The sequence below is a fragment of the Myotis davidii genome, unplaced genomic scaffold, assembly GCF_000327345.1.
Source record: "Myotis davidii unplaced genomic scaffold, ASM32734v1 scaffold78, whole genome shotgun sequence".
In the NCBI taxonomy this organism is placed as follows: Eukaryota; Metazoa; Chordata; class Mammalia; order Chiroptera; family Vespertilionidae; genus Myotis; species Myotis davidii.
In genome coordinates, this window is record NW_006290305.1 from 4,522,338 (window position 1) to 4,535,750 (window position 13,413).

Sequence of the window (13,413 nt, forward strand, 5' to 3'; positions counted from 1 at the left end):
TTGGCCGACACTCTCGATCCACTGAGCCAAACCAGCTAGGGCAGAAGAAATAATATTGAAATGCCCATACTACCCAAAGCAATCTACAGATTCAATGAATATCAAAGTTCCAATGGTGTTTTCCACAGAAACAGAAAAACAATTCTAAAATTCATACAGAACCACAAAAAGCCAAAGCAATTTTAAACAAAATGAATAAAGTTAGAGGCATCACACTATCTGATTTCAAAATATACTACATAGTTATAATAATCAAAGCATTATGACACTGGCATATAACCAGACATCTAGACTAATGGAGCAGAATAGAGAGCCCAGGAATAAATCCACACATTTATGCTCAATTAATTTTTGACTAAGGTGCCAGGAACACCCAATGGGGAAAGAACAATCTTTTCAAGAAATTATATTGGTAATCTGGTTTTCCTCATGCAAAAGAATGAAATCAGACCCTTATCTCACTCCATATAAAAAAAAAATCAACTCAATATGGATTAAAGATTTCAATCTAAGACCTGAAACCATAAAACTATTGAAAGAAAACTTAGGAAAGAGTTCCTTGACATTGGTGTGGACAATTAATTTTTTTAGATAGGACCCCAAAAACACAGGCAACAAACAAAAATAGATGGCATTGCATCAAATAAAAGGTTTCTGCATAGCAAAGCTTTTTTTTCCCCAACAGAGTGAAGAGACAACCTATAAGTAGAATAAATTTGAAAATCATACATGTGATAAGGGTTTTATATCCAAAATACATAAGGAACTCAAACAACTCAATAGAAAGAAAACAACCCAGTTAAAAAGTGGGCAAAGGACCTAACATCTCAAAAGATATACAAATGGCCAACAGATTTATGAAAACATGTTCAATGCCACGCATCATCAGGGAAATGCAAATCAAAACCACAATGAGATATCACCTTATACAGATTATGACGCAGAAAAAAGGAACCCCTGTACACTGTCAGTGGGAATGTAAACTGGTACAGCCATTATGAAAAACAGGAGGTTCCTCAAAAAATAAAAATAGAACAGTCATACTCCAGTAATCCCATTTATAAATATACATCCAAAGGAAATGAAAACAAGATACTGAAGAGATATATGCACACCCATAGTCACTGCAGCATTATTCATAAGAATCAAACTACACAAAAACCCCAATCAGCAACACATAAATAGATCAAGAAGTGGTGTGTACACACACATACACAGAGGAATATTATTCAGCCACAACGAAGAAGGAAATCCTGCCATTTATGACAACATGAATGAACCTAAAGGACATGCTAAGTAAAATAAGCCAGACAGAGAAAGACAACTATTATATGATCTCACTTATACTAGTATGTGGAATCTAAAAAAAGGTCAAAACTCAAAGAAATATCGAGTAGAAAGGTTCTGAGGGGTGGGGGAAATAGGGAGATGTTGGTCAAAGGATACAAAGTTGCAGTTATATAGGATGAGTAAGTCTAGAGACCTCATGTGCAGATATGATAACTATAGTTAACTAGAGGCTGGTGCACGAATTCGTGCACCAGTGGGTTCCCTCAGCCTGGCGTGCAGGATCAGACCAAAACTAGCTCTCCAACATCTCCCAAGGGGTCCCAGATTGTGAGAGGGTGCAGGCCAGGCCAAGGGACACCACCGGTGCATGACACAGGAGGTTGGCCAGCCAGGGAGGGACTCGAGGGCACGTCTGGCTCATCTCGCTCAGTCCCAATCGGCTGGTCCCCAGCAGCAAGCTAGCCTACCAATTGGAGCATCTGCCCCCTGGTGGTCAGTGCACATCATAGTGATTGTTTGACCGGTCGACTGTCTGCTCCCTGGTGGTCAGTGCACATCATAGCGAGCGGCCTTAGCATATTACACTTTGATTGGTTGAACAGAACTCTGGACGCTTAACATTATTAGTCTTTTATTATATAGGATAATACTGTGTTGAGTATTGAAACTATACTAAATTTCAGGTACTCTCATCACCAAAGAAAAAGTTAACAATAGGAGGCAATAATATTAATTAACCTGACTGTAATAACCATCTCACTGTGTCTACCACCTCATCATTTTGTATACCTTAAATATATACAATTTTAATTTTCTTTAAAAAGGAAGCTTGCAGAATAGAGAAAAAGAGTTTAACTTACCTGGGCAAGGAGAATATTTATAACTTCTTCATTTTCATTCATTTCTTCTTTGGAAACATCCTCTTTTGAAAGACTGGCTATCTCTTGTGCAATCTTGGTTTCACACTCCTGTCAAGTAAGACAAATGAAAAAAAAAAAAAAAACCGGTCAGCCTATATGTAACACATATTCAACAAATCACACCATTACCATTCTAGATGTTTCCTTCTCATTTCCTAGAATTGAAAAAAATAACATTAACAGTCAGAGGAACCATCTGGATAAATGGACATTTGTTAACAGGAAATGTTAATTGAAAAATAACATGTGGATCTTAACCTGTGGCTACAGTGTGAAAATGTGCAATTCTGGTTAATGTGCTCACCATTTCCAGACCCTTTCACACATATTGTCTTCTGTGGTACTTTTTTTGATGGGGATTTTAAGCATACAATCCAATTAGTTTTAACAAATGTATACAGCCAAGGAACCACTGCCACAATCATAATATAGAACAGTTCTATCACCACACAAAATACCCTTGGGTTCTTCCACCATCTGTTGTCCCTGGCAACCACTGATCTGCTTCCCACTGCTATAGTTTTACTTTTTCTTGAGTTTCATATAAATTGAATCAATCAGTAGTCTGTTTTATCTGGCTTCTTTCACTTGGCATAATGTTTTTTGTTTTTTTAATATATTTTATTGATTGTGCACAGAGAGGAAGGGAGAGAGATAGAGAGTCAGAAACATCGATGAGAGAGAAACATCGATCAGCCACCTCCTGCACATCTCCCAGTGGGAATGTGCCCGCAACCCAGGTACATGCCCCCGACCGGAATCGAACCTATGACCTTTCAGTCCGTAGGCCGATGCTCCATCCACTGAGCCAAACCGGTTTCGGCGGCATAATGTTTTTAACAATTGTATTTTGTTGTTTGTATCAGGAGTTTGCTGAATAATATGCCATGATGTGACTGTACCCCAGTTTGTTTATCCATTCACCAACTGATGGACATCTGGGTCCTTCCTAGTTTTGACCGATTATAACTAGAACTGTCATGAACATTTTGTAAAAGCTCTGTGTGGGTACATGCTTTCTTAAATAACCAGAAGTGGGATTGCTGGGTTATATGACAACCATACATTTAACTCTAAGAAACTGCCAAACTGTTTTCCAAAATTACTGTACTATTTTTGTACTATCAAAAGCAATATGAGTATCAGTTGCTCCACATTCTTGCCAACACCTGGTTTTTTTAATTTTAGCCATTCTGGTTGCTGTGTAGTGTTATGTCATTGTGGTTTTAATTTGTGTTTCCTTAATAACCAATGATGTTGAACATCTTTGCACATGCTTATTTGCCATCTGTATATCATCTTTGGTGAACTGCTTATTCAAATTTTTGCCTATTTAAAATTGAATTGTTAATGTAATAAATATACCACTCTGGTGAGGGATACTGATAATGGCAGAGGCTACACATGTGTGTTAGGGAGGGGATATAAGCAAACTCTCTGTACCTTCCTCACATTTTGCTGTGAACCTAAACTACTCTAGAAAAATAAAATCTAAGAACAAAATGAACTGTTTTGTCTTCCTATTTAGTTGTAAGAGGGTTTTTTAAAATAGATTTTCGTTCAAGTCCTCTATCAGATATGTGTTTTTTGCAAACATTTTGACACAGCTTCTGGCTTGTATATTCACTTTCTTAACAGTGTCTTTAGAAGTTTTAAAATTTTGGTGAAATGTAATTTATCAAATTTTCTTTTAGAGTCCTATTTAACAAATCACTACCTAAGCAAGTCCGTAGATCTGTGTTTTCTCCTAGAAGTTTTCTTTAGCTCTTAGTGCAGTGGTTCTCAACTTTCTGGCCCTTTAAATATAGTTCCTCATGTTGTGACCCAACCATAAAATTATTTTCTTTGCTACTTCATAACTGTAATGTTGCTACTGTTATGAATCGTAATGTAAATATCTGATATGCAGGATGGTCTTAGGCGACCCCTGTGAAAGGGTCATTCAACCACCAAAGGGGTCGCGACCCACAGGTTGAGAACTGCTGTCTTAGTGTATGCTTCATCTATACCAGTGATGGCGAACCTTTTGAGCTCAGCGTGTCAGCATTTTGAAAACCCCTAACTTAACTCTGGTGCCGTGTCACATATAGAAATTTTTTGATATTTGCAACCATAGTAAAACAAAAGATTTATATTTTTTGATATTTATTTATATTTAAATGCCATTTAACAAAGAAAACTCAACCAAAAAAACGAGTTCACATGTCACCTTTGACACGTGTGTCATAGGTTCGCCATCACTGATCTATACTAATAAAAGGGTAATATGCTAATTAGACCAGACGTTCTTCCAGACAAAGCCATAGCAGCTGCGAGGGCCGAGGGCCAGCAGTGCAGGAGGCAGCAGCGCACTGTGGCCCCTTTCACAGAGGTTGCGGGAGAACCCGGTGCCGCACGAGAGGGTGGGGACACAGCTAATTTCTCAGAGTTGGCACGGTAGAGTCCTCTGCGCAAGCCAGACCAGCGTCACGGCCCCTTCTGCAGAGGCAGTGGGAGAGGGGGCTGCATGATCCCGGTCCCAGTGCTGCCCTTTCTGCAGAGGCAGCCACAGAGGCGCGGCTCGGGCCGGTCCCAGTGCCACGCCTCTGCAGAGGCTGGACAGGGTGTGACCTGCTGTGCCTCAACCTCCCACAGTCCCTCCTCCAGCTGGCCTGGTCCAGGTCGCCCCCCACCCACCAGTGGGCAGGGGGGCGGGGCCAGTGCTAAGAAGCAAGGATCGAGGGCCAGCAGTGGCAGCAGCAGCAGGGTGATGGGGGCTGTGCCTTCCCCTGATCACCCAGTGGCCTTCCACAGAGGGAGCGGGCCTAAGTTGTCAGTAGGTCATCCTCTGAGTGCTCCTGGACTGTGAGGGGGGCAGGCCTGGCTGAGGGACCCCCCACCCCCGTGCACAAATTTTCATGCACCAGGCCTCTAGTTTTTAATGAAAGCTTCTTCTTTTGCATATAAAGATCCAATTGTTTCAGCACCATTTGTTGAAGAGAAAATTTTTCTCCCACTGAATTGTTATCTTTGTTGAAAATTAATTGCCCTTATATGTGTGGGTCTATTTATGACATTCTATTCTATATGTCTATCCTTGATTACTGTAGCTTCATAGTAAGTCTTAAAATCAGGTAGTGCGAGTCCTCTCATGTTTTTGTTTAGGCTACTCTAGGTCTTTTGTATTTCCATATACATTTTAGAAGAACATGTTAATTTCTGCAAAGCCACCTGTTTAGATTTTTATTGAATCCACAGATCAATTTGAGAAAACCTAACATCTTAACAATATTGAGATATACGGCTCTATGTTATTTAGATCTTTTTTCTATTTAGGTTCAATATCTAATTGTCCACTGCTAATATACAGAAATACAATAGGCTGTTGTATATCTGATCTTATATCCTACAACTTTGCTTATATCCTACAACTTTTGCTAAATTCACTTGTTAGTTTTTGGGGGGTTTTATTGATTGATTTTTGAGAGGAAGGGTGAGGAGAGAGAAACACTGATTTGTTGTTCCACTTACTTATGCATTCTTTGGTTGAATCTTGTATGTGCTCTGACCAGGGATTGAACCCACAATCTTGGTGTATTGGGATGACACTCTAAAACTCACTGAGCTACCAGGCCAGGGCCTCACTTATTAGTTTTTTATAGATTCCTTAGGATTTTATAGATAGGTGATCATGTCATATACATAGACTTAGTTCTCTCCAATCTGTATCCTTTTTTATTTTTTCTTGCTTTGTTGCACTGGCCTGAACAAACCTCCAGTATGATGTTAAGTACAAGTGGTCAGAGCAGATATCCTTGCCTTATACACCCAATTTTAGGAGAAAGCATTTAGAGTTTTACTATTAAGCACATTAGTCATGGAAATTTTCACAGATACACCTTTTATCAGGTTAAGAAAGTTGTTTGCGGAGAGGTTTTTTTGTTTTGTTTTTTTTTACCATGAGTATTGGATTTTGTCAAATAGTTTTCTGTTCTGTTGATGTGATTTTGTGGTTTTTCTTATTTTTAATCCGTTAATATAATGAACTAGAGGCTCAGTGCATGAAAATTCACGCACTCAGAGAGGTCCCTTAGCGGAGCCTGTGTTCTCTCACAGCCCAGGAGCCCTTGGGGGATGTCCACTTGCCAGCTTAGACCCACTCCCTGGGGGGATCGGACCTAAGCTGGCAGTCAGACATCACTCTGGCAGCCTGGGAGCCCTCCCTGAGGGGAGGGGGACATCCCTCTGGCAGCCTGGGAGCCCTGTGCTCGCAGCTGTCAGCCCAACTTGTTGCTCAGCAGAGCTCCCCATGGGAGCGCACTGACCAACAGGGGGCAGCTCCTGTGTTGAGAGTCTGCCCCAGGTGGTCAGTGTATGTCATAGCGACCGGCTGTTCCCGGATCGGTCTGTTAGGGTCAATTTGCATATTACCCTTTTATTATATAGGATTATTTACTTTTATCTTGAAGTCATTTATTCCTTAAAGTTGAAAAACACTTGATAGAATCTTTGAGTATTTTGTGTATTAATGAGCAGGCATGGTAAGTTAGCATCAAGAAAAACTGATAATGGTAATCCATTCCTTTCTACTATTGACTCTGGTTTAAATCATGATTCCTTTATCCAAGAAATATGTAGAAGCAAGAGAAATAAAAGCCAAACCTACATTAGGTCTATTCTAAGTCAGAGGCCCTTCATTTAAAGACATGGACAATGCTACCTGGTTAACAATTGCAACCATGAGGATTGGCTGGTCATCTAAAACCTGATTCCAGGTTGAATCATGAGGGGAATAACAACAATAAAAATAGGCATAGGAAGCAAAATAAAAATAAGATAATCTGGTAAACAGGAGAAAAGAAGGAAGAGAAATATACAGAGGGCTTCGGCTAGTCCTGGGGTTCATGTGTAAAAATATTCATGAATGTTTCTCTTTTTCAATCACAGTTTACTTTCAATACTATTTCATATCAGTTGCAGGTGTACGGCATAGTTGTTACACGATTACATAATTTACAAAGTGATCCCCCGATAATTCAAGTACCCACTTGGCAGCACACAGTCATTACAGTATTACTGATTATATTCCCTATACTATACCTTACATCCCCATGACTCCTGTGTAACTGCCAATTTGTACTTCTTAATTCCGTCACCTTTTTCACCCAGTCCCCCAACCTCCTCCCTTCTGGAAACCATCAGTTTGTTCTCTACATCTATGAGTCTGTTTCTGTTTTGTTTGTTCATTTATTTTGTTCTTTAGATTCCACATGTAAGTGATATTGTGTTTCTTTTCTGACAAAGCTATCCTCCACATAAATGTAAATCTCTAGCCTCAAAGCAATAAAAGTCCTTGGGTTGTCTTTTGTCTTTTGGCACAACCACAATGGCAACCCACCAGCAATCATGCTCTCCCAGTCTGATAAATGCTAATGTTGGTTGGTAGTGTTATTTGGATCCTGCCATTGAATTGGCATGTGGGTTGTAAGATGGTCCAGAAATTTCAACTCAGCCTTGGTGTGGCTAGGAAACTCAGTCCCAGAGCCAAGCAACATACACTAAACTACGGGGGGGATCCAAAGTCTGACTCACATACCCACACTTATCAGGAGTCACATGCCACTCTTCCTATTCCTAGGTAAAGAAAATACCTCCTGATCTTTAGTACCTCCATGTGTTTCCAAATATCTGACTCAAATTCCCCAGTGAAAAGTATCACCCTCCAACTGCTTCTCATGCTTAGGAAGCTCCTTTTATAGGTACAACCAACCAGGAAATGACAAAACATCTTTTAGTAAAATAATTTGTCCAAATGAAACATTTCTCTGATGCCAAGCTGAAGAATCAGCAATTTAAAACTGGGAACTTCTAAACAAATAAATTTCCCATCAGGACCTTCGCTTCAAGAAATGTGTATATATTGTATTTTTTAAAAATATAACTTAAAAGAGTATATGAAAGATCCTAGCACATTCTTTTTATATTTTATTATAAATAAAATGTACCAAAAATAATAAATGTACTCACTTGTCTTTTAGCTTCTCTGAGTTTTCTTTTGAGGGCTGTCAAAATTCTTTGTACTTCCCATAATCTTTCTTCTTTAGATAAATCCTTTATTCCACCCTGCAGATCTCGATGTAAACAATTCAAAAGAAACTCCTAGAAAACAATAAATCACACACTTCTGATCATTCACATCCTATCACCTTAAAATAAAACCATGCAATTTCTAAAGATGTAGAATCAACTGTTTTTTCTTTTCTCTCTTTTTTAAATTCTCACCTGAGGGGATATTTACTGATTTGAGAGAAGGGAAGGGAGAAAGAGAGAAACCTCAATGTAAGAGAGAAACATTGATCGGTTGCCTCCTGTGGGTGCTCTGACAGGGGGGAGGTCCAACCCACAACCTAGCTGTGTGCCCTGACTGGGGATTGAACCTGCAACCTTTTTGGTGCACAGGACGATGCTACCGGGCCAGGGCTCCACTATTTTTTAATCATTAAAGGAATGAAGTAGCAGCACAAATAATTTTTTAAGGATATGACTAAAAAATCATTCTTGTTTTGCCAAGGCATTGGGTTCTCATTATTTACATTAGCTCGACAGTAGTTTATTTACATTCCTTCCCCCAACACATCATCAACTACTAAAAAATGAGGGAGCTCAGAGCCGATGGAACGAAAGAAGCAAGGATTTGATAATATGTATGCAAATAAAAGATGTAATAATAATAAAATGTAAGTTTCTTATTTATTCCTGAGTTTCTTAGCTTGCCAAGCAAACACATGTAACCAAATGGCGCTATTTTCTTCTATCAAAGTAGCAAGTGGGAAAGCACAGGATATGGGGTCAAGTCCTGGTTCTATAGCTCAGTAACCATGTGACACAGAGTAAGTTATTTATAACGAGAGGCCCGGTGCACAAAATTCATGTACAGGGTGTGGGGAGAGGTCCCTCAGCCCAGCCTGCACCCTCTCCAATCTGGGACCCCTCAGGGGCCCGACTGCCGGTTTAGGCTAACTGCCTCTGCCTGCCAGCCTGATCGCCCCTAACTTGCCCCCCTGCCAGCCTGATTGCTCCTACCTTGCCCCCCTGCTGGCCTGATCGCCCCTAACCACCTCTGCCTCAGCCCCCTCCCTAAGCTGCAGTCTGGCCTCCCTCTGTGGGAAACGACCTAGAGGATCAGGGGAAGGCACCACCCCCATTACCCCACAGCTGCTGCCACTGCCAACCTGAGCCTGAGCCCTTCACAGCCGCGCCTCAGCCCTCACAGCCGCTGCAGCTTTGTCCAAAAGGACGTTTGGAAGGTTATCTGGAAGACATCTGCCCTAATTAGCATAATACCCTTTTATTAGTATAGATGTCAGTATTCTTATATTTAATATATGGTCAATAATAGCAATCTTATCTAGATAAGCTAACATTGTTAAACTGCTTAAGACATTCCCAGAACCATGCTGAGCATCTTTAATGCATTATTTCATTTACTGTAATCTTCACATCAAATTATGAGAGGCCCCATTTTAAAATTAGATAACTGAAGCTTAAAAAGGTTAAGCGATTTGCCTAAAATCCATCAGTTAATTAGAAGCAGAGCAAGAATTTAAAGCCAGGTTTTTTATTTCAAAACTTGTGCTCTCTCCATGATATTGACTTATCTCCATAGCATGTGCCTAACATAGCTCCAGACATACTTTAAAAAGTACTCTATGAACAAAAGTTCATCTTCTTCATCATTATCATCATCATCAGCCTCCAAAACTGTCAGAGCAAAGGTAGGCTCTTTCAGGGCTAACGCACAGACTGAGTTCACACACCTGTCTTCTGATCTCCTCCTTGATGCTCTCCTGGGTCTCTGGCAGTGTGGGCATAGTGGCCATGTTAGACCAGCGAAGAGGTTTTGTCACTTGCTTTAGTATCACATTTCCAAAGAGCTCTTGCACATGTGTGAAAAACACATACAGGACACGATTGCTAATCTAAGGGAAAAAAGGAAAGAAAAGGATTTGCAAGAAAACGATTAACATTGTTTTGTTTCATTTAATTTGTATTTATTGCATGTGCATCCTTTAATCCTGGACACGAGAATGAAAATTCTCCTCGATAGTGACTAGACATGCTTTGCTAATTTAAAGAAGAGAATGGAAAAAATATGACTTAAGTCTGTACTTAATCACCATAAGGAACTGGAAAGAAAAGGATACAGAAGCTGATAACCAATTTATTTCTTCTTAGCACTATAATATTAACTGATTTTTTTAAAATCTTACCTTCTTTCTTATGTTATTTTGAGATCTTTTAACACAAACATCTGGATCTATTGAAGAATATGAAGAAAGTAAGAGCACTTGCAGTTGTAAAGCTGGACTGAGAGTCTGAGACCTCCAGAAACAATATCATCTGGGCACATTTGCGTGGCCAGTTTTTAAATATGATGTTTCATATGCTAGATCAGGACATGAGGTTGGCTGAAAAGCTAGTAAGAAATTACTTTCTACCTAAAACTTACTCCTACAGCACACTTGAATCTTCTACGATATTATCATCCTTATTATAGTAATATTAAATAACAACATAATATTTACCAAATTCTGAAATTCTAAGAATGATAACATTGAAATTTGAGAAACATTTTGCTTCCAAAGTATAATCAATGAGCAATAAAAGAATCTTTAGTAAAAGAAAATACACTCTTATACAGTGTACTTAGACAATGACTAATAATAATACAGTATATTGGCCCCAAAGGCTTAAAATAAAAAATATAAACATTATCTGATTTTTTGTCATTAGTGTTTGACCTGAGTAAAGTATCAATAACTCTAATTAAAGGAATACACATCCTCTATGCCAGCACCAAGTGAGCAGCAATAAAAGGCCCAATATTTTTGTTATAAAGAGATACCAATTAACATATTACCCAATTCCCTGAAATCTTCTCAGATTAAGATTCTATGAAATGCTTCTCTAGGACCTATCTTTATGAATGGAATCCTCAGCTTAAATCCCTAACTAAGCAAATGCTAGATCCTTTTGTGCATGAGTCTGATATGTGTGTGTGATATAATTAAGCAATAATGCTATTTGCAGAAATAGTTGAAATTCTATGGATGAACTCTGTACTTGCAGGTAGCATGGGTTCCTCTTCTTCTAATGAGACCACTATTATCAGGAACTGGTTTATAAACCCACACCAAAGACTACAATATTCATATTACATAGCTACAAGCGAATGGGAAAATACATTCATCATCCTTTGTGCTGACTTTGTCCACATTGTGAAGGAAAAAAATTATATTCAGGCTAAACCATTATCTACTTTTGCTGGTTAATTGCTTGTATGCAACTCAGCAATGAAAACGTTCCCCCCCCCAACCCACATGGCACATGTACCTGAACAGTTGGGCTGAGCACTATAGAAATGTTCTGTATATTCATTTTCGTTTCCAGTTCTTTCGCGATAACATGGTCCATGTGCACGATCAGCCAGGAAATCAGAAGAAAGTTACATTCTGGCAGTTCTTTCAGTAAGCGTTGGAATTCCTGCACTTTCTCACTCTCTGTGCTCCTCCCACAAGCCTCTTCAAAGCGAGGCATAAGCTCTTTGGTAAGCAGATTTTCCGGAAGGTCTCGCAAATACTGCTTCAGCAAACTGGCTACAGTGTTAGGCTCATACTCTTCCAGATTTGGAGACTCCTCTCTGTCATAGGCTGCTTTCAGCTCATCCACCTTTGATTTAATTCCTTGAAACATTCAGATTCAGAGAAAAAGAGAATATCGAGAAGAAGAAAAATCAAACAGCTTTATTTACCCTTGTGCCCACCCCTTGGGGTGACATATGAGGAAAGCCAATCTGACAATGACAAATCTCTAATTTATGAAGTATTTATCTATACAAGGTTCACACAATTCCTCTGTAAACAAGATAATAGGAAAGACTATAATTGGAGGGTGAATTCTACCAAAAGTTAAATGATAACAGAAACTCAATATTCAGAAAAAGTCATAGCAATCACGGACATATTAAACAAATATGCCAATCAACTCAGGAAAATATTATTTTGAAAGTTAAAGATAAGTAGGTAAAAATTCAGGCAAAAACTAAACTACAATCTAAGCATAAAGTCTTGCTCTACATGGGCAGCCAATTGCTTTTTTTAAATAGTCACAAGACTGACAACATAAAATGACAACTTGGTATATATAAGCATGTTCCAATTTTTACAAGTAAAATGCAAACAGTGAGTTCAAAACAAACTCTTTGAAAATTATTCTCCATTAAATAATCCCCACCTAATTTTTATTTTTAGGTTTTAATTCTTTACATATTTTCTTAATCTGGAACAAAAAAAAGGGTAAAATTTGGGTTTCTAAAATTTGGGTTTTGCTTTTCTTACTAGACTGAAAGAAACACTGACACAGAAAACGAATGTTTTTCGAACATTACATAAGTTTTTTAAGTCTTAAATCCAATCTGTACTTAAGTAACATAACAGTGACTGCTCATAAGAATACAAAGTAGCTTTCTGTTGTTTTTTAATATTTAAGACTTTAGGCTAATTATTTGAAACAAGAACAACGTAAGTCTGAGCAACTGTAATGGCAAATGCGAATACTAAAATGCCATCTAGTCTCAACAGCATTTTAACTTATAGCACTGACATCTGGGCTTTGGCATTCCTTATTTTATGTGAAAACCTTTTAATGGCATGATAATCAATGTGTACGTTATCTAGCACTGACAAAATAAAATCAGTCACTCCAAAGATGAAAGTATTATGAATCTCATTTTTGTATAACCTTTATTTTGAGGCAGAAAAGTTAGAAAATAAACCCTATTTTCTTAAATATTTTCCTTTTAAAAATTGGACAATTCAAATAAAGTATTCCAGGTAGAGAAAGAGCACATACAAAATATCAATGTATTTTAAATTTTCAAACTGGAACTTACATATGAATAAGTGAGAATCAAAAATCTCCAGCAGAAAACAATATTATTAGCATTAAAAAAAACCAAAAAGTCACAGCCTTAAACTGTAGTACAGTGTGCTGAATGCAGCATACTACCAGAGCTTAAAAAGGTAAATAACAAATTGATCAGAGCAGGAGCTCAACCTCCAGGAGTCTATGGGAATGGCTCAATTTGAATGCTTTGATATACAAATGAAGGGTTCTGCAACTTTGTCTCCCCAAAAGAACACAGACATCAAAAATAAGTAAAGAT

The 13,413-nt window shown here is 38.5% G+C and overlaps 1 protein-coding gene across 2 annotated transcripts in view; it reads right to left on the reverse strand.

Moving 5' to 3' along the window:
• RALBP1 (ralA binding protein 1) overlaps positions 1 to 13,413 on the reverse strand; it is a 38,428-nt gene that overhangs the window by 8,935 nt on the left and 16,080 nt on the right. For both annotated transcript variants that reach the window (XM_006763273.2, XM_015563595.1), the window contains 4 exons: positions 11,583 to 11,932; positions 10,007 to 10,168; positions 8,217 to 8,348; positions 2,151 to 2,258 (listed from right to left, as the gene is read on the reverse strand). In XM_006763273.2, coding sequence (XP_006763336.1) covers positions 2,151 to 2,258; positions 8,217 to 8,348; positions 10,007 to 10,168; positions 11,583 to 11,932 — 752 coding nt within the window. The remainder of the gene's footprint in view (positions 1 to 2,150; positions 2,259 to 8,216; positions 8,349 to 10,006; positions 10,169 to 11,582; positions 11,933 to 13,413) is intronic.